The sequence below is a fragment of the Pituophis catenifer genome, unplaced genomic scaffold, assembly GCF_029215685.1.
Source record: "Pituophis catenifer annectens isolate HBS135680 unplaced genomic scaffold, rPitCat1.0.hap2 SCAF_9, whole genome shotgun sequence".
NCBI classification, from domain to species: Eukaryota; Metazoa; Chordata; class Lepidosauria; order Squamata; family Colubridae; genus Pituophis; species Pituophis catenifer.
The window spans coordinates 17,254,707-17,281,981 of record NW_027256889.1 but is presented as its reverse complement, the minus strand read 5'-3'; the positions used below and the strand labels follow the sequence as shown (position 1 = coordinate 17,281,981).

Genomic DNA, 27,275 nt, shown 5'->3' with positions numbered 1-27,275 from the left:
ATAAGCCCAATCAGGCTTTTCAGCACATGGCAATAAGACCAAGCGCTTATTTCAGGGTTCAAAAAAAATATAAGACAGGGTCTTATTTTCAGGGAAACACGGTACTACTACTACTACTGCCTTTTCTTCCTCTTCCTCCTCTTTTTCCTCCTAGACAATGTTTAAAAAGCCCACAAACATCACACATCTGTTATTATCCCAAATTAATAAAGGCAAAGAGAGAAAAGCTAATTGTGCAAAATTCATGGACTACAGCAGTGTTTCTTAACCTTGGTAATTATCAGTTGTGTGGACATAAACTCCCAGAATTCCTCAGCCAATAGGTTGAGAAACACTGGAGTAGAGCAAAGCCACAGGCTAAACTTCTAATATTAACTATGGTAGGAGGAAATTCCATCTTTGCTGTCATGCCAAGAGAGGCATCTGGCATTCTCATAGGAAACGTTCAGTAGGTTTTACGAAGTGTTGTTTTGATCCTATATCCACTGCTGACAGGTGTAAATTTCACACCGATCAGTAAAAGCAATGCAGAGGATTAATCTCAAATGGAAATGGCACCTTCCCTTTTTCTGAATCCTGAATATTTTTTATATTAATTGTTGTCCTTAATGATTAATACAATCAGATTTTCTGTGAGACTTTCTGGAATTAGATGGCCACTTGAATGTTAAAGCGATGATGGACTGAGAGAAATCCAGATTTAAGTCTCAAACACATGCATGCATGCATGCACACACACACACATATACACACAAACCAAACAGGCTATTTTGAGGGTGTGTGTGTGTGAAATGGAAGAGAGTATGCTATGAGAGATTTTGAAAGCTATGTAGTTATATATACATGCAACATACCATTACTAAACTAATTCTGCCTAACATAAGTACTTCAGTCTGTGTTGGGGCCAGGGGCATTTTAATTAATGGATTTCTAACAATTGCACTGCTGCAAACACAGAACACTTTTTAACACAGGGTCACAGTGGCCGCCTCTAAGGCTGTTTTTAAAATTCAGATTCTCCTGGAAGGCAAGAAGCTTGTCTAGGAGAAGTTTCCTTCTCCGAGCAGAGGTGGGCTTCAAAAATTTTAGCAAGGGTTTCTCTGCCTGGTTGCTGGGTGTGCTTGGCCATGGTGGGCGTGACCTAGTCAGCCTCCTGCACCATGGCAGGGGGGCGTTTTTGCCCTCCCCGGGCCCTGGAGGCTTTCCTCGAGTCTCTGGGAGGCGAAAACGGCCTTCCCAGGCTCTGGAGGCCGGAAACAGGCGTCTTTCCAGCCTTCCCAATCTTCCGGTAGGCTCCCCGAGCCTCCACGCGCATCCTGTACTTACCTGCATCCAAAACGGGCCACGCAGGGACTCGTGGGAGGGGTGGGCGGGGCCAGCCAGGAGTGGGATTTGGGGGGTTTCTGAACTGCACAGAACCTTAGCTAAAGGTTCTCCCGAACCCCTGCGAGCCCCCAGCAGCCTATCCCTGCTGCCGAGTGATAATTTAGGCATTATTCATTCATTCAGTATAATTTCCCAAACATAGGATATAACAGTTGCAATCTATTCTGTACTGGCCAGATGATCTGGTTCCAAATGGGCAATAAGAATGATCTGGGAATCTAAAAAGAAATCCTATTGAGAGGAGCAGGGGAAAACAGGCACGTTAAGCCTTAGAAATGCTAGTGCTCTTCAAGAACTTGGAAAGATGCCACCAAAATGATAGGATGTGACCTATCATCCCAGAATTCTAGACTCCTACGCGGCATGAAGACTGAACCTACTTAAACGTTTGAGAAAACATCATAATGGTAACAGCAATTAATCTCTACTGATCTCTTGCAGCATTCAGAGATGTGGAAAATTTTTGTGGGAGGTGCTCTGTGCAGAAGAGTTACTGCACAACCCAACAAACTGTGCCAAAAATGATGGATGCTCTCCGTTTCTGTCAAACAGCCTCTGAGCAATATTCTGTACGTTGTAACATGGAGAGAGAGAGAGAGATGCAGATTTTAAAACTCAACTCTGCAGAGGCAAATGCATTGCTTCTGCAGAAATAAAATTGATCATTTGCCCACAGGGTGTCAGCACATGGTATTTTTGTGTATCTATAGATTTATATATCTCAGCAACTGGCAGGAAAAGCATTCTGGAAACAAGGCTATGATAAAGCACTTGCATATTATTGCCAAGAAAACTACAGGAAACATTTCTACATGAATTTCTTCAGGAATTAAATTTGTTCAGAGTATTGTCCCTTTTTCCCCCTCCCCCTGTTTCCCCAAAAAAGTCACCTCTCCCAATATGACCAAACCTCTGTCTATTTTTTATGCTCATTGCACATAAAATATGGGAGGAAGATCAGTTGCAACCTTGATCTTGAAGTCCAAGTACTCTGTGGATACCTGTGAGTATTCTAGATCAGGGGTCTCCAAACTTGGCAACTTGAAGACTTGTGGACTTCAACTCCCAGAATTCCCCAGACAGCATGCTTGAAGTCCACAAGCCTTCAATTGCCAAGTTTGGAGAACCCCTGCTCTTGATGTACAGAGTAGACCCCTACAGATACAGTATATGCATAGTCCATGGAGTAGTCTAAAAAGGGTTTCCCTACTTGGTCAACCTTGAGATGTGGGGGCTTCAATCGTCAGAATTCCCCAGCCAGCGTGGCCATTGCTAAAAATTCTTTAAGTTGAAGTCTCTACATCTTCATGTTGCCAAGTTTGAGAAACGCTGGCCTAAAAACACTTGAGACATGTTCAAAGCATGTCTTAATATGTTTTACACTTTAGGTTTTACAATACTTAGGATTACAATACATACCTCTGAATCATTATTCCAAGACCTGTTGCTTCACTTCTACTGGCAAGCTGTGAAATGTCCAGGATGTGGCTTTGAAGTATGAGAGTCAGATCCTTTCAGTTTGGAGCAGGCCCATTCCTGGAATGTGATCTTTCCACTTGGCCAGTTTAAAACATTTTAATGCCATCTTCCCACGATTCTTAGATTGTTTTACAGTACAATTTATTTTTTAAAAAATGCCATAAACAGCTACTATAATAATATAACATATGAGTTGATGGCCATGTATAAACACATCTAAGCTGTAAACATTTCCATTTTAGAAAGTCTCTATTTTTAAATGGGGAAGAAGGACCATTAGTGGTTGAGTCCTACTTGGAAAGATTTCCCAAGGACTGCTGCCTACAATCATGAGCAGCAGCTATGGGTTGGTGAACTTGGTGGGTCAGTTGCCCCAAATGGTAGAATGTACGGTATCCTGGGTGGATATTGCATATGTTGACTGGGGAATTCTGGGAGATGAAATCCATACATCTCAAAAGTTGCTAAGGTTGAGAAACACTGATTTATGGCAGCCGAAAACTGGAGGAATCTGGTAGCCTCTTTTCAGTCTAATACACTTTACGAAAAAGCATAAAATCATTGTGAAAATGTTTGTCTTTTATTAACGCTTGCTACTCTCATAAAGTGCTGTCAAACTCCTCCAATTTTTTTTTTTTTTTTTTTTTGAAAAGTTGCTTCTGAGATTTTCCTGCGTGCAAACTAAAGCATCTCCAAATCTCCAGACCCGGCATATTTTGACATGAGCAAGCTGTTAACATTTCTAGGCTTGCTCCTGACGGAAAACCGGCTCTCTGAAGCCTCAATTGTCAAGTTATTATACCTTTATATAAATTGCCCCAGGCTCATCACAAGGCAGTCACTGATGGGAAATCTGTCTGCATCTCTGCCAGTGAGTGTGAAAAACTGCAAGCCAGATAGATCAAGAGTCTAACTTGTAAATTCTTTTGTTAACATGCCTTGGGGTATAAAAATCATTCTACTTGGCACCAGGAAGTTAGTTGATTCATCCCTTGATGAGGCTATTCCTCATGTTAGCATAGTAGAAAATCCTTTTTTTTTTTAAAAAAAAAAATTAGTTTGCCATATACCTTCCCAGTGGGATTAGCATGTGATGGGTGTGGATGGTGGTGGTAGTCGAAGTCGAAATATGTGCACCTACAGTCACCGTTTGCAGTCTTCACTGTGAAACCTAGAGACCATTTCTTTCCCATCAGGTAAGAACAGCTGCTCTTTTGAAGTTGCTCTTTTGAAGTTTCTTTACCAGAATGTCAAGTTTCCTGTTTTTGAAACTCCGATCTGTACTTGCAACTCTGCTTGCAACCAGCACAGTGGCTTATCTGCTGATAGGAAGAGAGCTGACTTGCTCTCCTCTTCTGCTGGGAGAAGGGCACCTCCTTTACCTGGCAACCTTTGCCTCTCAGGCACCCAGAAAGCCCAAATGCCATTTCATCCAATCTTTGAACTGGCATGACTGCAGGGTGCTAGTTTTGTACCAGCTGATCCCATTGGTGGGGGCAGGGGGCGGGGGAGAAGCCATTGATGATAATAAGGGTTCAGTAGTCCTGTGCATACCTGTTTGCCCACTCTGTGGGTTTGCAGACCTTGGAGAGCAGCAACGTGTTTTGTGGCTGTAATGGAGCAACCATAAGCCTCCCCATGTCAGGTGCACAGCTCTTAATGCCGGCTCAGTTATTTTGACTTTTGAGAATGAAAATTTCAGAAGTCCCTCTGCACGGGACTAAATAATAGTACTATATCAAGTGTTATAAAACATTTATACAATTGTATGACAGCTAAAATCAGTTTCTTCAATGCAATCTGTTTTGTCTAATGGTAGGGCTGGTCCTGTCCCAGCCAAGACTGATTTGGGATCAAATCCAACCTGTACATTAAAAATGCTTGCATGAGGTCTAATATGTAGGTAACGCCTGTGTGCTGTTGGTCCAGCAATCTCTGAAGTTTAGACTCACTAAATTATTTTAAGTAGGTTTTGGCTCATCAGAGTTTCCTTGCTAGGAGTTCATAGGGAGTTAGCCTGTTGAAATCATCTTGCCAGTCCTATAGGATGCATTAAATTATTTTTTCCCAAGACATTCCCCTCCAGATGAGATTATAAAACCCAGAATTCCAGTCCAGCTCTTGAAAGTGGCTGCCTCAACACATCTGGAGGGTACCAGACAGAAGATGCATTATTTTAGCTAAGATACCATGATTGATCCAAGTTTATCTGGGATAGACATGTGATTAAGCAGAAGATTATAAATTATGTTTCTCAAGACGCCACCTACTTCGCAGTTACTTTTACTTTCGGATAATATCCCTAGTCATACAGCAACTGAACATTCCTGCAGGGACATGCAATATAAAATATTTTTCCCAAACAGCACTCAGACACTGTGTCCATTAGACCCGATATTGTTTTCCTGGAGATCTCCAGCTTTTTGGGGTCCAGGGCTTTTGATTACTCCAAAAGGGGCAAAGGCAAGGCCACAAAATAGAGGGGACCCCAAAATTCCTCACTTAGATCTCATGCATAATTTGTTAAGATTATAGAACTTCATCACCAACAGTTAACACTTAGCCATAAAAGTTTAATAGATGACATTCAACAACTTGGTATTTCTTAATCCAACATCTTGCTGGTTATCGGGGAAAAATAGGAGGGAAGGAATATATACAGCCTTAAGCTCCTGGAAGGAAAAAAATGGAAGATAATTGAACAATAGCAAACAAAGTTGGTGACTACAGAGAGAGGTGAAGACACAGAAAGAGAAGGCACAAGAAGCACCCACAAAAATATTTTTTTAATAAAAATAATTAAAATAAAATAAAATAAAAACCTTATAGTATTTCCTCTTGTCCTCAAGCCACAATGTATGTCTCTACAGGTAATCCTCGATTTATGTCTCCAATTGAGCCCAACATTTCTGTTGCTAAGCAAGATATTTTGCTAAGTGAATTTTGCCCCATGCTGTGACTTGTTGCCATAGTTGTTAAGTGAATCACTGCGGTTGTTAAGTTAGTAACATGGTTGTTAAATGAATCTGGCTTCCCCATTGACTTTGCTTGTCAGAAGATGATAATCCTGCAGCCGTCATAAATATGAACTCGTTGCCAAGCATCCGAATTTTAATCATGTGACCAAGGGGATGCTGCAGTGGGTCATAAGTGTGGAAAAAACATCATCAAGTCATTTTTTCCCCCCAGTGTCATTGTAACTTCGAAAGGCACTAAGTGAACCAATGTGAGTTAAGGAGTACCTGCATTGCTGTAGGACCCTTAGTATCAGCAGAAGAGTTAGGATGGGCTTAGGAACTCCTGTCTGGAGAACAAAGCTTGGAACTTGCTATAACCAGGAAGACAGAGAAAAGGCGAAGCTGTCTTGTGGTTGCCTTCACTTCCTTTTTAGCCTTAGCTGCTTCAAGCTTTGCTCCACCGGAAACAGCAGGGAAAACATATATTTGGTTAGTATCCCCTAAACAGGGTGAGCTAGGATCCTCCATCCCCCTCCACCCCCCTCCAAAAAAACCATGGGTTTCTCTTGTCTTTTTTTTTTTCTTTTAGTACCTATCTGATTCATCAGCCAAGCTGTGTGCTGGAAACTCTTGTTGCGGTTTATCAGTGTGGAAATTACAGTTTCCTTTCTGCTGAAAGTTTTGAATTTTATCCAAATGACCTACCGAGAGCTTCTGCTGGGAGTGTGCTCTGGGTTGATGTCCAGGCTCTGGTAACAGGCGGGCAATGGGAGAAGAGCTCCCCGGCGGTTGTGGAGAGGATGATAAGGCTGCTGTTTCGCACCAAGGCAAGTGCGACGGTCTTTTGCACTTGGCTTGGCTGGGCTGGGCTGGGCTCAGCTTGGGTGATGACAAGAAGCTTTGGTCTACCTTAGCTAGTCCGTGTGCAATCACCAGGAATGGAAGTGAAGAGGAACCCATGGAGGGGGAGAATGGGACCGATTCCCTAGCCAAGATTGTTGCACGTTTTGTAGAGTGGCTGGGAAGGAGTGTCATGGGGCTGTAGAACCTGCCTTGAGATGATCCTGGACCACAATCTTGACGCAGACCATTTAAATAAAGAAGCCTCAAGGCTGCACCGTGCTTCTTAGTATGGATCTTGTGTCCCTTTAGATCTGTCTTACATCAAATATGGCCGTCTAGCAAGTGAAGGTGGTGAGAATGCTCTTCCGTTGGTTGCTACCTGGCAAAGATGTCTAAGGGCTGAACCTATGACTTCCTATATGTTCCCTCCTTTGGCTCTCGGTTGTTCTTTCGCTTTGTTTTCGTAAGAAGAACTTGTGAAGGATTGATTTCTTTTATCAGAATTGTACTTCCTTCCTGAAAGGAAAGCAAAGATTTTCCTTAATTTCTTAATCTTTAAGATATCGGGGTGGGGTGGGGGAGATTGTTTTGGATTAACCACAAACATAGATGAGCAGATTTTATTTTTCTGCGCAGCCTTTCTTTGGATGATGAAAATAATCTAGAATCCAGGTTCTTCTTCTTCTTTTCAGATTAATGCATTTTTATTCATGCTTCACTTGTATCTGATCTTATTATGCTCTTGTTCTACCTTCCATCCATGGGGTGTTGTATATATACTTTTATCTCAGGATAATATACTCAAGCACTGATGAAGATGGCTGTGGTCCACAAGAGTTTATGTCATCATAAATCCACTTCAGTAGTCTTTAAAATGCCATAAAAAATCCATAGTTGCTTCTGTTGCAGGAGACTGACGTGACTAGCTCTTTATAAAACTATTATTCATCATTATTCAGGTAGGGTGTTCATTCAGATGTTTTTAGATGTGTTGGGGATGGCGTTTGGAAAGTAGAAGAGAAAGAACATTTTGTGTGGCAGATGGACGGAAGGAAGGAAGGAAGGAAGAAAGAGAGAAAGAAAGAAGGAAGGAAAGAAAGAAAGAAAGAAAGAAAGAAAGAAAGAAAAAGAAAGAAAGAAAGAAAGAAAGAAAGAAAGAAAGAAAGAAAGAAAGGGCAGACAGACAGACATGGATACATAATGTATGAAGGCCAAAATATTTTGAATTAGGAACTCTTCCTTCTTTAATATTTCACGAGAAAGCAGATTTCCTAAATAAGAAGATGAATGTCTGCTGGTGTGTAATTAATTAATTAGTTAATTAATTAATTCATCCATCCATCCATCCATCCATCCATCCATCCATCCATCCATCCATCCATCCAATTTATATGCCACCCTTCTTCGTAGACTCAGGGCAGCTTACAATGCATTATAGCAATAGCCTGCATAATTTTTTGTATATCTACTGGAAGTAATTTCATTGCATGAGCTTTGAGTTCCAAGGGTAGAATTAATGTAGTGGCTAAAAACAAAAGACCTGCTTGTACTTTACTGCATTTTTAAAAAGTCTCTATTGCAGTGTTTCTCAACCTTGGAAGCTTGAAGATGGGTGGACTTCAACTCCCAGAATCCCCCAGCCAGCGCTGCTGGCTGAGGGATTCTGGGATTTGAAGTCCACCCATCTTCAAGCTTCCAAGGTTGAGAAACAGTGCTCTATTGGATTCCTGTTCTGTAATTTTTATTCACTTCTGAACCTAATTATGCAAAAGCTAAAATTGGGATTTGTGTCAGACATAGTCAGAATCCTCAACCCCCAAACTGTGGTATAGTGGTTAAGATTGGATTAAGATTGGATTGGCACTGGAAGATTTTGGTTTACCAGAAGGTATAGAAGCTCACTGAATTTAAGCCAGTCATTTTCTTAGCTCAGCTTACCCTGCAGGCTTGTTCTATGGATAATATGGATTGGTTTGCTTGATTTATAGCCCATAGATGAAATATGCTTACCTCTACTTCTTGGACAAGGACTGGGGAATGCTAATACAGGTAGTCCTTGACTTACGACCACAATGGAGCCCAACATTTCTGTTGCTAAGTGAAACATTTGTTAAGTGAGTTTTGCCCCATGTTACGACTTTTCTCGCCACAGTTGTTAAGTGAAGCACTGCAATGGTTAAGTTAGTAAGACAGTTGTTAAGTAAATCTGGCTTCTCTGTTGACTTTGCTTGTCAGAAGGTTGCAAAAGCTGGTTACTGCAACTGTCATAAATATATGTGAGTCGCCAAGCATCTGAATTTTGATCAGGTGACCATGGAGATGCTGCAACGGTTGTAAGTGTGAAAAATGGTCATAAGTCACTTTTTTTTTCAGCGTTGTCGTAACTTGGAATGGTCACTAAATGAACTGTTGTAACTCAAGGACTACTTGTAGTTCACTGGGAAGATTTGAGCCAAACTGTCTCTCCGAGCCTAACTTACTTGGTTGTTCTATGTAGCTCTGGACACTCCTTGAGGTTCTCAGGGAAAGCCAAGATATAAATCAAACAAATAAATGATGTTTTGAGTATTGGCAAGGACAGAGTGCCGTGAGATGGGAGGGTATCTAACAGGGGTGAAATCTAAAATTTGTTACTACCGGTTCTGTGGGCATGGCTTGGGGGGTGGGAGTAATGTGACTGGGTGGGCATGGCCAACTTTTTTTTTTTTTTTTTTACTTTTAAAAGCATTTTTTCTACAGCCTCTTTGGCCCAAGAGGTTGCAGAAAAAAATGCTTTCAGGAGCTTCTGATGATCAGGCAACTCAGCTGGGATCGCCAGAGGCTTTTAAAGGCATTTTTTTTTCTACAACCTCTTCGGCTAAAGAGGTTGTAGAAGAAAATGCTTTTAAAAGCCTCTGATGATCCCAGCTGAACCACACAATCATCAGAGGCTTTTTTTTTAACTTTTAAAAGCATTTTTTCGGCTGAAGAGGTTGTAGAAAAAATGGTTTTAAAAGTAAAAAAAAACTAGCCTCTGATGATCACGCGGCTCAGCTGGGCATGGAGGCGGGGCGCAGGGATTTTTGCTACCAGTTCTCTGAACCACCCGCCACCATCGCTACCAGATTATCCGATCCGAACCGGGAGCATTTCACTCCTGGTATCTAACCCTACTTCTTTTCTGAGGTGTAGTAAGTGTTGGCTTCGAAAACACCACACTAGGCCTGCTTTAAAAGCTTCACCTGGAAGACAACAAGGAACCAACCTGCTTCCGGTAGCATCATGGAGGAAGGGATGAGAGAGGAAAAGGGAATTCTAGAAATGAATTTGGAATCTGAACAACCGAGCACCACTTTGCAAAGTTCATGTAGAATGTTTTGGACTGGTGAGCTTTTCAGCAACTCTCATTTCAAAATGCAAAAGTGTAGTGTGTTTTCTTTCATGACCTCCCATAAAACCTACAGGATATCTGAAAAATTAGAACCAAGCGCCTTTTCAGTATTTATTTATATAAATGGTGTTGTAAGTCATATCTTTGATTCATCCTATGATGTTGAACAGCTCTGAGGTGTATGAAGCACAGGCACTTCTGCTTCTTTCTAGCAGTAAACTCTGCTAAGACGTGGGCGTAGTTTCTGTAATATGACAGTTTGTTTACAAGCACAAAATATAATCTCAGAAGCTTCACTTGCCTGGCTGAGATCCTCGCTTTTCTTCTTTCTTTCTTTCTTTCTTTCTTTCTTTCTTTCTTTCTTTCTTTCTTTCTTTCTTTCTTTCTTTCTTTTTCTTTCTCTTTCTTTCTTTCTTCCTTCCTTCCTTCCTTCCTTTTTTCTTCCTTCCTTCCTTCCTTCCTTCCTTCCTTCTTCCTTCCTTCCTCTTTCTTTCTTTCTTTTTCCTTTTTCCTTCTTTCTTTCTTTCTTTCTTTCTTCTTTTCCTCTTTCTTTCTTTCTTTCTTCTTCCTTCTTTCCTTCCTTCCTCTTTCTTTCTTTCTTTCTTCCTTCCTTCCTTTCTTTTTTCTTCCTTCCTTTCTTCCTTCCTTCCTTCCTTCCTCTTTCTTTCTTTCTTTCTTTCTTATTTTCTTTCTTTCTTCCTTCCTTCCTTCCTTTCTTTTTTCTTCCTTCCTTCCTTCCTTCCTTCCTTCCTTCCTTCCTTCCTTCCTTCCTTCCTTCCTTCTTCCTTCCTTCCTCTTTCTTTCTTTCTTTTTCCTTTTTCCTCTTTCTTTCTTTCTTTCTTTCTTTCTTTCTTTCTTTCTTTCTTTCTTTCTTATCAAAGAACTGCTGCAATTTTTCTTGTTCACTTCAGCAAAGGAGGAAGTTGCTCCTCCTTCTTTATGGGTGTTTTTGAGGTTTAGCAAGCATTTCTCAGATAAGCTGCCTGTAGTTCACTTCCCCCCACTTACAAGAAATAACCCTAAAATATTTTGGACTAAAACTTCTTTCAGCCCACCCAGCACGCCCTCCTCTAAAATGCAAAGGAAGTTTTACTTTCTAAAACTACAAAAAAGGCAGAAAAGCAACAAAAATTTGTGGGTGGTGTTGTTCCATCATTCTGCAGGAAACAAGATTTGTGGGCAGTATCTCTTGAATTGCACCCATTTGAGAGCAGAGTTGTAACTTGACAGGAAACACAATTCTGTTCCACAAACTCCATCCATCCATCCATCTATCATCTATCTATCTATCTATCTATCTATCTATCTATCTGTCTGTCTGTCTGTCTGTCTGTCTGTCTGTCTGTCTGTCTGTCTGTCTATCTATCTACACTAATTTGTATCAATTCACATACTTATTAATGTTCATGCATAATTTGGTTTTGCAAAAGTCTTAGGCACATATCCCTGCCACATATATTTTTTTAATAGAATGAAATTTTCATATAGTCTTGAGGTTTTTTTTTTAGAGAGAGCATATTGTAGAATTCAACAAAGTTATGCTTACAGTTCACTCAGAAGGTAAGCAATGATTGTAAAGTTGCTTATTCCATTTCACTTTTTCTCATTTATCCCGAGATTATTCATAATGGAAAAACATTGTCCTACAAGTGAATGTATGTATTTATGACCTGATTCTGAAGTTCCCATGGCTGACCTCCCCTCTCAGGGTCACACACAACCGCATTTCAGGCACTTGGCAACCGTCCACATTTAGGGCCATTTGCAGTGTCCTTGCAGTCATGTGACCTCATTTTATAAATCAACATTTATTCCTGGATTTTGGCAAAACCGCCAAAATAATACAAAATAATATAGATAATACTCATGACCACAGTTTTGAGACCAGAATTTCTGTTGTTAAGTTAAGGCAGTTATTTAGTGAGTCTTGCCTGATTTTACTATCTTTTTTTGCCACAGTTGTTAAGTGAATCATTGCAGTTGTTACTGGAGTCATGCTGTTGTTAAACGAATCAATCTCCTCCCCCCACTTTGCTTGTTGGAAGCCTCCTGGGAAGGCCGTACATGGTGATTATATGACTCTGGGATGCTGCAACTGTCATAAATACATGCCAGTTGCCAAGTACCAGAATTCTGATCATGTGACCGTGGGGATGCTGTGATAGGTTGTAAATGCGAGGGCCAGTCATAAATATTTTTTTCAGTGCCATTGTAACTACAAATGGTTGTAGGTGGCTCAGTGGCTAAGACACTGAGCTTGTCGATCAGAAAGGTCGGCGGTTTGAATCCCTAGTATAGGTCGTCTGTGTGAGCAGGGGGTTGGACTAGATGACCTTCAAGGTCCCTTCCAACCCTGTTATTGTAAATCAAGGGCTACCTGTAGTGAACACTTGATTTGCTTAACGACTGCGGCATTTGCTTAATAACCACGGTGGTAGCTTAACAACTGCTGCAAAAAAAAAAAAAAGGTTGTAAAATTGAGTCAGTCATGTGAGTGATCTGCTTTATGACTTTCATGACTTAGAACCATAATGGGCAGGCTGTATATTATGCTTGTAAGTCGAGACCTGCCTGTGGTTCCTCACAGCATTTGAATAACTACTATAGATATCCAACCTCTTTCGTTTGGAAGCCTCCATTGATATTTCATTAATGTTGCCCCGGATGCTGTTCATAGCATCAGGGTCATCTGCATAGGATGGAGAGAGATCAAAAAATTAATATCAAAACTATGTGATGAAACCCTTGCTTTTTTTTGCCCCTGCTTCCATGCAATGCTGCAAAAGGTGAAAACTACATTAATAAACATAGCTTTGAATTTTCTACAAGCATTTTTCATCATACCATTTTCTAATTAAAGCTGAAATATAATCCATTGTCCAGAAATGATGCAGTTATTGTTAAACTGGAAATAAAACATGTCTAAAAAGCAAAAAATCCATTTCTTTGGAAAAGATTAGTAAACATACAAGGTGAAAAATAAAGCTCAGAAGTACTTCTGAGACTTAGCTTAATATCAAGCTCATGGTACATGTCACATTCCCACTGTCCTGATACCATCCTATGCCTGCAAATAAGTCTGACACTAATGACACTACATTTCCCAGCAAGCCTCTTCATTGGCCCTTCCAGTTGCAGCTGCTGGGAGTTGTAGTCATCATCTCTTAAAGGGTGACAAGTTCCTGTCCCTGGAACATTATGAAAATACTAAAAAAAAAAACCAAAACAAAACACACAATGTGTTTATCAATCCATTAAATCAATAATAAGCTAAATTTCAGTTAGAGGCTAGTATAATAAAGGCATTTTTTCCCATCCAAGTTCACACACTGATGGTTAAGCAGCTCTGCATGAGAAGAACAGAGAAATTTGTAATGAATACATTATTCAGCATTTTTTTTTTTTACAATTAAAGCCAGAATGGCTGGGAATTCTGAAACTTATTTGATTGGGAATCTTAAAGAATCCATAAGGCAGATCTGTTTACTAGAATACTTAGAATTTGAGACAGTGGAGAGAGAATTCTGGTGCCATGTTTTTCCCAAAATAAGACCAGGTCTTATATTAATTTTTGCTCCAAAAGACGCATTATGGCTTATTTTCTGGTTAGGTGTTATTTTGGGGGAAATACAGTATTAAATGTCTCCGTCTGCTGATGATCTTAACTGGGCTTATTTTTGGGATAGGGCTTATATTACGAACATCCTGAAAAATCATACTAGGACTTATTTTCTGGTTGGATCTTATTTTGGGGGAAACAGGATATTCTGGGTGTTGTGAAGATGATCTGAATTTTTATCTATAACTGGAAAGATAGAACCCTGTAACAGTTTATTGATAATCTTTAGAGTTTTCTTATATTGCTTCTTACTGATGCTCATAATACTGTCTTCTTTAACTTGAAATGTTCAGGTGTGGTCAGAAAGTAGCTTGTATAATACCTAGGCCAGCTTGACAGTCCCAGGTTAGAGAAATATTTCATAAATAGCTTACAAGTGTGGCTGAAATCAGTTGCAATTCATTATCACCTCATCTTTGCCATCCTCCCTCCCACTCATAAATAGTACAAAGCAACTAGTATTTTCCATTTGGGGAATTTTTTTCATAGATATCTAGACTATTAAATAGATTCTTCAGAAACTTAAAAATAGAACAGTGTTAAATTTGACTAGATGCAGGTAGTGAAATTGATTCTTCTCTACCTCTGCTTCGTTAGAAAAATTGGCTTTCTGCCCCCATTAACAGGGCTGAACATTCGTTATGATGCTCTCTGCGCTTGGTTGTTTGCTTGCAGATATTTCATTATCCAATTAGATAATATCAGTATTAGTGGGTTGGCGTTTACTCCCTGTTTATATATAGTAGTTTTCCCTGACAATTTTGGTGGGGTATGGTCCCTTGACTACTTCAGTTTTCTGCTTAATTATTTGTCTGGTGTTAATCCCTGCTTATCTGGGTGTTGGTTGCTGAATACAATGTGTTTTGGTCTTTTTGTTCCCTTCTTAGCTTTTTTTAAAAAAAATTAAGTGGTAGGTAAATGTGATTTATCTCTTATTATCTCTTTTGATGGCTGATTTGTCTATATGCCAGGTTTCCAGGAATTCCCTAGCATTTTTGGTTTTAGCTTGGTGTAGGATGCTCACAGTTTCCCATGGTTTCCGGAGGTGTCAAACTCATGGCCTGGGGGCCAGATCCACCCCACAGGACACTTAGATCTATCCCGCGGGGCCACCTTGGAAATAGCAAAGGACCGGCCCGCGGTGCCTTTGCCAGCGAAAACGGCAGCCATTGCTGCTGAAAACGGAGCTCGCGAGGGCAGTGTGTGGCTTTTCTGGGCTCCATTTTCACTGGCAGAGGGTTGCAGGAGGCCATCGCAGCTGGAATCAGAGCTCGGGAGCCTGTTTTCGCTAGTAGAGCATTCAGGCCACCAAAAGCACCCCCGACACAAGTGATGTCAGCTGGCTACGCCCACTCTGCCATGGCCACCTCGGCCACCCGAAGTCAAACACAACCCTGATGCGGCCCTCAATGAAATCGAGTTTGACAACTCTGGAACTTTAGGCTGTTCATGTGTTATGAGATTCAGGAGTTTTCATAGTGTCTTTTGACTGCTGGTCAGAATGATGTGCTCTGCTAATCTTCTCTTCTCTTGAAACATAAGTTAACAATTCTTAGAATACATTTCTGCTACTTTCCACTCGTGTTCCCAGGTGGTTCCTCTCCAAATTGTTGAGGTGGGGGATGAGAGAGGAGAATGCTTCTATTTGCATAAGGAAATTCTTATGCATGAATGGATTATGCATTTTTCCACTGTCTACAGAAATGTGGACACTTTCCACAATGTAATTTACATGCCCCGCATTTTACTCAAATACGTGTCGAGTCCTTTTGGTATGACTTTTCGTTTTGGTAATAATAACAATGATACTATAGACTGGAACAGCCAAGGATGTTTTGCAACCTGAAGAATTTGGCAAAAATATGTCCTGCCTCCCCAATGTTAGAACGTAGAAATATTTTTGCCTGTGAAAGAAAGAGTTGCTTCAAACAAACAAATTGGAATTCTCTGTTCTCTGTGCTGTAAATGGCAAATATGTGAATTTCCACAATTAGAAGAAAAAACTCTTCTCCCCCCACCCCAAGGATGGCAACTAATTTGTCTAATGTCGGGGGTGGGGTGTATTTACTTCCATTTTTTGGGTGCAGGGTTTCTCAAAACAAAAGCAAACTTTTGTGGCTTCACAAATAGTGAAGTGGCTTCATAGGACCTATAGCCAGACAAGAAAACTGTATCTAGTTGAGTCCCTATTTCCAACACTTGTAGCTTCTGGATTCTGCCCAGCAGGATTATCTGCTGGGTATGGTCAAAATTGTCAAGATGGCAACAGCAGCAATAGTGCAATCAAAATTCTGCAACCTACCTAAAAATCAAGCAGATTTGCAGCTGCAAAGTTGTGATTGCCATCTTGATTTTTTTAATCTGTGGTTACCCTGACTCTATTTGGCTTAACAGCTTCTGCTTGTAAGATTCAAGCTGCATTTCTAGCAAGGAAGAAAACAATGGAGGGCCCCAGTGATGAAATCCAAACTTTTTTACTACCGGTTCTGTTGGCATGGCTTGGTGGGCGTGGCAGGGGAAGGATACTGCAAAATCCCCATTCCCACCCCACTCTGGGGCCAGCCAGAGGTGGTATTTGCCGGTTCTCCAAACTGCTCAAAATTTCCGCTATCGGTTCTCCAGAACCTGTCAGAATCTGCTGAATACAAACCAGAAATGTCATGTTCAGAATGGAAAGTTAAGATGCAAGGTTGCTAAAGGCACAGAGATAGAGAGAGAAGCGTAGACTACAATGGAAGAATGGAGTTTGAAACTAATGCTGCTAGGCGAGATGGTGAATTTGAGTGCCTTGTTTAGAGACAAAACAGGTAGTCCTCAACTTACAACCATTTGTTTAGTGACTGTTCAAAGTTACAATAGCACTGAAAGAAATGACTTAATGATGGTTTTCACACGACAATTGCAGCATCCCCATAGTCACGTGATCAAAATCTAGATGTTTGGCAACTGGTTCATATTTATGACGATTGCAGTGTCCCGAGGTCATGTGATCACCTTTTGCGACCTTTTGACAAGCAAAGTCAACGGAGGAGCCAGATTCACTTAACAATCATGTTAATAACTTAACAATTGCAGTGATTCACTTAACAAATGTGGAAAAAAAATGGGGCAGAATTTATTTAACAGTTGTTTCACTTAGCAACAGAAATTTTGGACTCAGTTGTGAATGTAAGTCAGGGACTACCTGTATTTGGGCTATATTCCTTAAAATTTGGAGACTGCTGTTAGATTTCTTACGAGACAAGGAGAAAAATCATGACTTATGACTTTTGATTTTGAGGATTAGATTTGATGTCACCAGAGAAATATTGTGCATTTAAAATTATATAGTTGTCCATATTTGACAATACATATTGAATTAAAATTAAGACAAGACTGCATTATGAATATTAGTTCTTTGGAATGTTGAGCATTAGTATCTTATGATATTTTAAGTATTGGTATTATTCTTTAAACTTAGAGGTTGTATTATTGTTCTCTATTGAAAAAAATCGGAAGTCACTATTGTTACATGTTTGGTTAATGAATTTTTTTGTTACTTTTTAACTTATCCCATTATTCCCTTTCCCTTTTATGTTTATATATTAATGCTTGATTTTGAAATTTAATAAAGATATTTTTTTTAAAAAAAATGGAAGCTTAATATGTAACAGTTCTTGCACTTTGCACCACACAGCCAGATCTGAAAACCACAGGAATTCACCTATGGCTTATTCCTCTTTGATGATTTGGGAATAGAGCTCAGCTTAACATCTTGGGGAAAAGTTATTTGGCTATCTGTTCTTCTTCTTGCTCAGGTCTAAATCCTGTTTATTCTACAGGCAAAGCGGGAGCCCACTTGGATTGAGAGAGACATGAAAACCCCAGAGAAGGTAAGACGCAGTCAGTTACGTTCTTACCCACTTCTTAGGAAAGATTCTATGTTTTGCACCTGACTTTTTCAGAAAGGGCGGATGCTGAGAGATGATTGGCATAGTTCTGCACTGGACTGGAGCTGAATTAACATACTGTAGGACTTCTTGCATTCTTTCCTTCTGAGGTTATATAGGCTCTCTTGATGCTCTGTTTGAGCCCATGTTTGGAAATGCACAAGACCGGTGCATTTGTGCAAAACGAAAAGGGTGGAGGGAGGATTTTAAGTTCTTGCTTCGTCCCCAAAGCAGAGGAGACCAAAGTTGATTTTTCAGGACCAATCAGCCTGGGGAGATGAAGCTGATCTGCTATTCTGATGCACATTGCTAATAATCTGGGTTTATTATTTCATGAAAGAAGAAGAAGATCACAATTGCTAAATTTGCTATGCTAAATTTAAAATAGAAGACCTAAGCTAAATTTCTTGTGGTTTTAGCTGTTGGAAAATCTTAGCATGGGCCTTTTAAAAGAAATAAGCTTAAGGGCCTTTGGTGTTGGATGGCCCTTAAAATTATAGTTCCCTTTTCAAAGATTAACTATTAAAACAAAAACAAACACACAGCCTTTCCATAAACTGGTGCCTTTCAAATGTATTGTCTTTTGCATCTCTGCATGTTCTGTTTAATAAAGCAGAGCACCCCAAGTTGTGAACGATAGATCTGAATTGCATTTCTTTAGTTAGTTCGCTTTTTATTTGTTCATTTGTATCCCATCTTTTATTATTTTTATTATTATTTTTTTACACACAATTCAAGGCAGTGAACATATCCAACACATCTTCCTCCTCCTATTTTACCCACAACAGCAACTCTGTAAGGTGGGCTGGGCTGAGAGAGAATGACTGGCCCAAGTCGCCCAGCTGGCTTTCATGACTAAGGTGGGTCTTGAATTTGCTTTATATGGCCACCCACCTAACACGTGATTCTGACTGGTTAACCCAGGAGTCTCTAACCTTGGCAACTTTAAGACTTGTGGACTTCAACTCCCAGAGTTTAAAGTCCACAAGTCTTAAAGTTGGGTTAACAGTTAATTAAAAATAACCAACAATAAAGACAACTTGAAAGACAATGTAAAAATAATGTAATGTGTTTGGAGCAACTCAAAAACAAAGAACCGGAACCCCAGGAATGGCTTACCCAACAGTCTGGGGCAGTAGTGCGTTTCAAATCCCGGTGCTACCAGGAGCGGCAGGTGCGTGCGCTTGCTTCGTGAGCGTGCATGCGGCGCTTCTGCGCATGCGTAGAAGGTTCTGCACATGCACAGAGCATTTTTGATGACGTCTGGGCGGGTGGGCGGAGCCTCCTGCCGCCGCCACTACCGGTTCGCCCAAACCAGGGAGAACCAGTAGCAACCTACCACTGGTCTGGGGGAAGACTAAGGTCTTCACTGATTTACAGGTAGTCCTTGAATTTGGATCACAAGGGAGATTAGAATTTCCGTTGCTAAGCAAGGCAATTGTTAAGTGAATCTCGCCCAATTTTATGATATTTTTGCCATGGTGGTCAAGCAAATCACTGCAGTTGTTAAGTGAACTATGGTTGTCGTTAAGCAAATCTGGCTTTCCCCATTGACTTTGCTTGTTGGAAACCAGCTGGAAAGATCACAAATGACCCCCCAGGGAACTGCAACTATCATAAATATATGCCGGTGGCCAAGCGCCCAATTTTTGATCACATGACCATGGGGATGCTGTGAAGTCATAAATGCAAGGGACGGTTGTGAATTGCTCTTTCAATGCCATTGTAATTTCGAATTGTCACTAAATGAATGGTTGTAAGTCAAGGACTACCTCTACTAGAGGCTGTCAAAGCCAGGGCCGTTGACATCTAGGAAGGGTGCATAGTGTTCTCCAGGGCTCTTCTGGAGCTGTGACTGATGTCACTCTTGAAATCCAAGATGTGTTCTGACCTAGGCTTCCTTAGAAAGTAAACAGTAGAATCTTAGTCCCGGCAAACCTTTTTAATTCATACGGCTGTGAATTATTGCCATTCACAGTCTGAAAGGCTTCTCAAACAGTCTTTCAGGGGAGTGTTTACAAACATCCACCTTATCTCCCTTGGAATTCTGCCAGAGAACTAATTGCCAGGCGCAGGGCAAGGCCAAACTTAGCACAGAGTCAAACAGAACTGTTCCAAACTTTTATCGACCAGATGAACTAATTGCTTCCTGCAAAAGCTCATGTCCCGTTCACTTCTCTTTTATATCTTATGGGAGGGGCCAATCATCTCCAAGCCTTACTCCCAAGTCGACCCTGTTTTCTTAATTGTTCCTGTCTTCTGGCAGTTCTGCACATGCACACCCTGGGAACAGGCTCACGCTGTTTTTCTGCCTCGCTGATGTCAGACTCTGGAGACTCCGGAGGCAGCAAAGAACTACCAGATGGCCTTGGCCTCCTCTCTTGCCTCCAACTCAGAGCCCTTGTCCGAGCCTTCCCCAGACTCCGGGACTGGCTCACATTCCTCCCCAACCTCCTCACTGTCCGAATCTGCTGCCAGCTCTGCTGGCCACTGGTGGGCCACAACAGGATGGCACATCTGTGAAAGTTGAATCCTTCATTCTGTTTTCAACTAGGTCTCAGTTATGCATGGCCAGATCAGCCCTCTCATCCACAGATAAACAATGCATGATGGATATCTTAGTATTCAAAACTTAGCATTCAAATAACTGAACTATAGACCAGGGTCTCCAAGGGCCCAAAAATAGGCATAGGAGAAGAACCCTGAAAGCTGAAACATGAAATTGTTCTAAGACCATTATGGTGAACCTATGGCATATGTGCCACAGGTGGCATGCAATGCCCTCTCTGTGGGCATGCAAGCCATCACCCCAGTTCAGCTCTGCCGCACATGCGCGCATGCCTCCTGCTGGCCAGCTTGTCATCGTGTCTCTGCTGTGCATGCGTGGGGGGCAGGGCACGGGTAGGGGCGCATGTGCGGGGGCGGGGCACGTGTGTGGGGACTGTGCGTGCAGGCGGGGGGCTGCATGCACATTACATTTTGGGGGTTTGGTCGCACGCTTTGGGCACTTGATCCAGAAAAGGTTAGCCATCACTGTTCTAAGATATCCAGAGCTGTTCTTTGCCTCCGTTCCCCAGCCATATTTCCTATATACTGATCTAGATGTGCCAAGATATAATGTTGTATTTCTGGTTCCTGAGATGTTTTTGGGAGCATCCAATGAGCCTACTCCACAACATAATATTATGGTACCCATAGAAGAGAATATTTGTAGTTCAGGGTTGAACTGTGGGGTCCTTGGTACCCTCTGAGCTCTGAGCCTGATGGCCACCAAGCTCAGAGAGCATCAAGGACAGCACAGAATTTTGTGGGGAGGCTCTCATGTGAACTTCCTCCTCTTGTGTCCATCTCCTGCCCACCCACGCCTCCTTCCATGTTTCCTTCTTTCCTTTAAAAACCGGGATTAAGGTTGAAAAGATACACAGAAGCAGTCAGGGGCAGTTTACCTTAGTTCTGGAAGAACTCCAGGTCTTGCCCACATTATTTTAAGCTTAGTTTCTTCAATCGACAAATAGAAAAAGACTTCTTTTAAAAGAGCAAAGGGGAAACTGGAGTTCCCAAGAAGTTGAATGATCTGCCCATGTTTGGTCTATCCTGCCATGGTTCCCTATTTGTATTATTTTTATTTCTGCAGATGTTTCTGTGGCCATGGGGGAAGGGAAGAAGCATTCTTGAGAACAACAATTGAGGCCCTCAGAGAGTTTTCAGTACCACTTACATGCTTTAAAAAAAAAAAAAAGGAAAAAACTGTGTCAACCAGAAATCACCTGTTCTAATGCCAAGTGCCATTGGAACAATCTCAGGCAGTCAATTTAGCACATACAGGATGCTTGTGGTTGCCTGTCACATTACTTTGTTGCATGTCAACTTCCCATGCTTTGGTATTTAAAAGGGAAAAAAAACCCAATTAAAATGGAGCTAGAGTAGACGACTTTGACTTCCATTCCATCATAACAGTTCATCAAATCAAATCAAATCAAACCTTTATTGTCAGTGCACAACATATGTAAGAGGAGATTGGTTGAGCTCCCTCAGTGCACCCCCTCAACACAATAAAATCCCTAACCCAATAAATCATATTAACAAACACACAGTCCTAATGCACCAGTGTGAACATGTTACACGTTGCGCCAGCCCTGCAAGTCCATCATACTACATAGATGTGATGTTATTTCGCATTCAGGAGTCTTGACAACCCACGGATAAAAACTGTCCTTCAGCCTGTTTGTGCGGCTGGCTATTATGCTTCTATATCTCCTTCTCGATGGTAGGAGGATAAAGAAGTGGTGACCAGGGTGTGAGTCATCCCTGAGGATTTTCCTCACTCTTCTAAGGCAGCAAACCCTAGCGGTCTCATCTAGTGGTATCAGGGGACAGTCCACGATGTTTTGTGCTGTGCTCAAAACCACCTTCTGTGGTGTCCACAGCTGTCAAACCGGCATGCCATAATGTGATTCAATAAATGAGGACGCTTTCTATTGTGGACCGGATCCCATTTAGCATCCCAATTAACAAGCATATTGACTTAGATCCAGCATATGAACATGTAAGAAATTGGGCCATTCGAACGACCAATCAACAACTTCTCAGAATTTAAATAAAGCATCAAACGAAAAGCCAGTCATGTGACCAACTGACCACTCTGCCACACAAGACATATATAAGCTAAAGAGGAGTAGAACAAGACACTTCGACCACAAGTCCCACTGATGACAATACCCAGCCTGGTGGCGAAACGTTCAAGAGCTAAACAGCAAGCTCAGAGATTAAACCACTGCCAAAGTTTATCCCATTGCCTAATCCTGAAATGAATGACTAAACCTTGCTGTTATTAGAGAGGAAATAAACTCTTTCAGGGAGCAAAATCGCTGAAGTTGTGGGTAGAAGCTTGGTCTTAAATAAAAAATAAAACTGGGACGTGAGAGAGTTGAAGTGTTTGAAGTTTACATACCACAACCCGCGGTATAGAAAAGGTGCAAGCAGGAAGCCTTGTTTTAACCTTCTTTGCATTTAAGAGCTAAGCAGCCTCCGCACTTCCGGTGGGTTTGCTTTTATGGTGGGAGCTGGTCCTCTGTGAAATCAAGTGTGCCTGATCGGATGGTGTGCCTGTTGCCTTCAACCATGTTCCTGTAGAGATCTTGCAGCTGGAGATGGGCTGTTTTGACCAGGATGGGACAGTGGAAATGGCTAAGCAGCTCAAGCTTCCTTGCCTCTTTGCCTTCCTCACGCAGTTGGCTCTGGGGAAACGGCGTGCCGAAGCCTGCAATCTGCCCTTGATTTCTGCTAGTAACCCGGTTAGTAGTGCAGGCCAGCTTCTCTCTGACTACGCATGTCTGCTTGTTTACTCATGAGTTGGGGCAACAAGGCAGCTTCAGGGATGAATGGTGGGGTGGCTTGGAAAAAAAATCTTCTGGGTAGTTCTCTCAGCTGCATAGGAGGGTCTTTATTTCAGCTTTCTCCAGGCTGGCGTGCTTCTGGGTATCTTGACCCATAGCTTTTACAATTGCTGCCCTTTAGCTAAAGTGGGTTGAAATTATGGGACTTTTCCACTAGTGCAGTAGAAGGATACCAGCCTGCGAAAAAGCTGTAGTGGTGAGGAACATAGCCAAAAGTTTCATTCTAGGTGAACAGTTGGGCTGGATGGGCCACTAGAGAGACTGTCCCAGTTGGGAGGAGGGGTCAAGCGGGGAATCAGTCTGGAATCGTTAAGTAGAGACAAGAGGGCAAATTCTACACCCTCTTGGATGCTGTTGAACCTTATCTAGCCTTTCCCAGGGGCAATTGCCAGTCTGGGAAGATTGCTGTGAAATAGGCATTGAGCAATGAAGCAGCTAGTTTATACTGTACATGTGTCGATCTGATTGATTGTGACTGATAGATCGCTACAGAATTCATTCCATGTGACCTTGACTTAGTATGATAAGGAAGTTTAGAATTTGCTCCAGGAAAGTCCTTACTGTAATTCCAAGCTATTGTAGTTTGTTTTAAGAATAGAATAGAATAGAATAGAATAGAATAGAATAGAATAGAATAGAATAGAATAGAATAGAATAGAATAGAATAGAATAGAATAGAATAGAATAGAATAGAACTCTTTATTGGCCAAGTGTGATTGGACACACAAGGAATTTGTCTTTGGTGCATACGCTCTCAGTGTACATAAGGAGAATAAAATACATTCATCAAGAATAAAAAGATACAATACTTAGTGATAGTCAAGGTTACTAATAAGCTATCAAATTGTACTAGGAAACAAAAACAATATAAATTGAAAGATACAAGCAACATGGTTATAGTAATAAGTGGGAAGAGAGAGATACTAGGAAGGAAGAGAAGAATAATAGTAATACAGTCTTAGTAAATTATTTGACAGTGATGTGGGAGTTAGTTGTTAAGCAGAGTGATGGCATTCGGGGAAAAAACTGTCCTTGTGTCTTAGTTGTTTTGGTGTGCAGTGCCCTATAGCGTCTTTTTGAGGGTAGAAGTTGAAACAATTTATGTCCAGGATGTGAAGAGTCTGTAGATATTTAATAAAGTTTTGTTGGATTGTGGCAGAACACTTTCAGTAAACATAATTTGTCTCTCAACTATGTTAAACTAGATATATGGAAATTAGTCATGTTAAAAATAATACGACTTTACCAGAACGGCATCCAACAAAAAAACATCTGCTAGTTGGTTTCGTAAGGCTCAGTTCTTGTTTAATAGAGGAGGCATGGAAACCTCCACCCTGTCCAATCTTGTGAGACAAACAAAAGTGATTGAAGACAGGCAATGAAAGAAGCTTGAATAGCCATAAGAGTAGACTAAGGCTACCTGATTGAAGAGGCTGTGCCTGTTGAAGTGGGAAAGGGCAAAGCTCACAGGCAAAGCAGTCCTTGGCCCCTTCAAGTGAGACTGTAAAATTTTCTGGATTGAATATGGGTGAGACTGCTTCATCCTGCTGCCATCTGGATATATCTGATGGCAGCTGCCTTCATTCCTAAATTAGTTGACGGTGGCTGGACAAATGACGAGAGTTATAGTCTAACAGAGGATGTTAGCTGGGGAAGATGGAATACTGTAGATCAGGGGTCTCCAACCTTGACAACTTTAAGACTTGTGGACTTCAGCTCCCAGAATTCCCCAGCCAGTTCATCTTGACCTGGATGAACTCCTGGGATGGCTTACACACATCATGTTTCTGGAAATTATCACAATAGCTTGCATAAGGAAGCTTTTTTCTGTGTTCCCAGGGACATTTCTGCAGAAATGCAGCCAACATTCACTGTCCGCAATGACCTCAGACAAAGGTTGGGAAAGAGTTATTTTCTGCCAAAAACTAGAATTCCTTTGTCCCAGTCTGGAAACCCTCTAGTTGAGTGGACTTCAGCCACCAGAATACTTCAACAAAGTATAGCCAGCTTTCAGGATTCTGAGCATTGTAGTCTACATCTCCAGAAGATGCTAGGGTTAAAGAGTATTCTAATTCAGGGGTCTCCAAACTTGGCAACTTTAAGACTTGTGGACTTCAACTCCCAGAATTCCTCAGCCAGCTTTGCCAATATTGGAGACCCCTGTTCTAGTTAATACTTTCCTAGATAGGGTATGACTTGATAGTAAATACAGATTAAATTATATAGTTTGGTTTTGGCTTAGTGTAATATGAGAAGAAAATCAGTGATTATATTATGGTTTATTTCCATGACAGCTAACCACAGTTTGGCATCATATGTTGTTATTGACTTACCGATAGGAGCAATGACGTAATGGAGTAGTGATGTCATGCTTTAGTTTTCTGGTTTGTTCCCTGTCTAAGCCTCTAATCAATTCAGAGGGAGATAAAATAAAAGTAACAAAAAATATGAAGGGAACAATACCAGGAATTGGTCAAACAAGCCTTGATCAACCTCAAGGTTGACTCTAGCTTGCTCAAGAAAGTCAAATAAACAATGATTTGGCATCTGAGTAATAATCCATAAGCAGCTGATTAGTCATGATAGTTAGATGTTGACATGATTACAGACAGTATTATCACTTTGGGAATGAATTCTTAATTTCACATCCTCCCTGTGAGATTTCTAGAGATACAGTATTTCTTAGGAATGCCTCAATTCAGATTTCTGCCCAGAACAGAAGGCACCTCCAATGGCCTTTCTAAATCTCTGATTCTCTGAAAAATGCTGAATTAGAGCAATCTTTGTTGACCTAGCAGAACCATTTCTAAGTTCCTTAGAGTTTTTCTTTTCTTTTTCTATTATAGTAATCATAGTTAGATATATACCCTGCCTTTCCTCCTGCAACTCAAGGCAACAAACAAACCATCCATCAGTTTTTCCTCCATAACCACCATCCTATGAGTCAGATTGGGCTGAGAAAACATAATTGGCCCTAAATCCTGGGGAACTTCTTGGCTAATGCTGGAATTGAACCTGGGTCTACCTGGATCTGATCCAACATTTCCACACTTCCCAGGACTTTTATAAATGGTATTTGGGAAAGTGTTCACCAGCCTTTTGGTCATTAGCAAAACTGTCCCCCTCCCCAACTTCTTGAGTGTAGCTTGTGGTTACTTACTCCTTCTGAGGATTCTACTAGGAAGCATGTTTTTGACTGGGATCTGATTCTAGGCAAGGCATTTGTGCCAGTTGCAAGCACTGGCACCGTCTCAATCTCCCCCAAGCAGAGAGGAAGGATTGCTGGGCCAAAGGCTTCCAAGAGACGGAGGGGAGGGGGTGAATGTGTGTGGGGGTCTACTGAACAGCTCAGGAGGCTGAACAGATGGTTTGGGGAAGCTGGCAGGATGCCTGTGGTGTTTGTGCCAGCCACAGAAACTGTGTTTTGCAACAAACTCGAGCCTGTGTTTGCGATACAGTGGGTAATTTAGATGGCATAAACATTCACCCACCCAAAGGGATGAGAAGAAGATGGCAAAAAGAAAAGAGTGATGTTTTGAGTGGGGAATAGGAAGCGGGAAACACACATATGGGATCGGATGAAAAGAGCAAATGCTTGCAAGTGATCAAGCTGTGGATCTGGCAACTTGTCGACTGTGTGGATCAAGGCAGCAGGAGCTTCAAGACTCATAGGGTTGCCAGTATATTGTTTGCTTTGCCAGATGCATGAGCTGATATGAAGATACGTTTGTATGTATACAAAATGCACACTTCTGTGGAGCTCCAGGGTTGGGAATGATGTTATTAAAGACATCAAAAGGCCAGAAAGCCCATCTGCATCATTACTGTTCATTGGATCAGAGGTCTCCAAACTTGGCAACTTTAAGGCTTGTGGACTTCAACTCCCAGAATTCCCCAGCCAGCACAGAGTTTAGAGACCCTGCACTAGATAAGCATAAATGTGGTTTAAAAAGAGAAAGAAGGAGAAGGGATTCACCCTCTCCCCCCTCAGCTTTTAGGATACAAGCCAATAAAAAACCGGAGGGGCATAAAACATGGTTAAATCTAGGTCTCTATCAGATGCCGAGGCTCCTTCATTTCTAAATTTTCTTTCTGGCTTTTCATGGATAAAACGTTCCAAGCAAGAATGCCACAATTTCATTTATTTTTCTACATTTATATGCTCTTCCAGTTATCAGACAGCATTAAGTAGCTTGCAGTCCTACTGCATATAATATAATAATAGTAAAAATTATTATTATATACAGCTGTCAGTTCTTTAGCTAGGGTTGCCCTTCATATGCATTGAGCTCTTCC

General features: G+C 41.3%; 1 protein-coding gene across 1 annotated transcript in view; it reads left to right on the top strand.

Moving 5' to 3' along the window:
• RPS6KA1 (ribosomal protein S6 kinase A1) overlaps positions 1-27,275 on the top strand; it is a 105,754-nt gene that overhangs the window by 41,607 nt on the left and 36,872 nt on the right. The window contains exon 3 of the mRNA XM_070950168.1: positions 17,476-17,526. Coding sequence (XP_070806269.1) covers positions 17,476-17,526 — 51 coding nt within the window. The remainder of the gene's footprint in view (positions 1-17,475; positions 17,527-27,275) is intronic.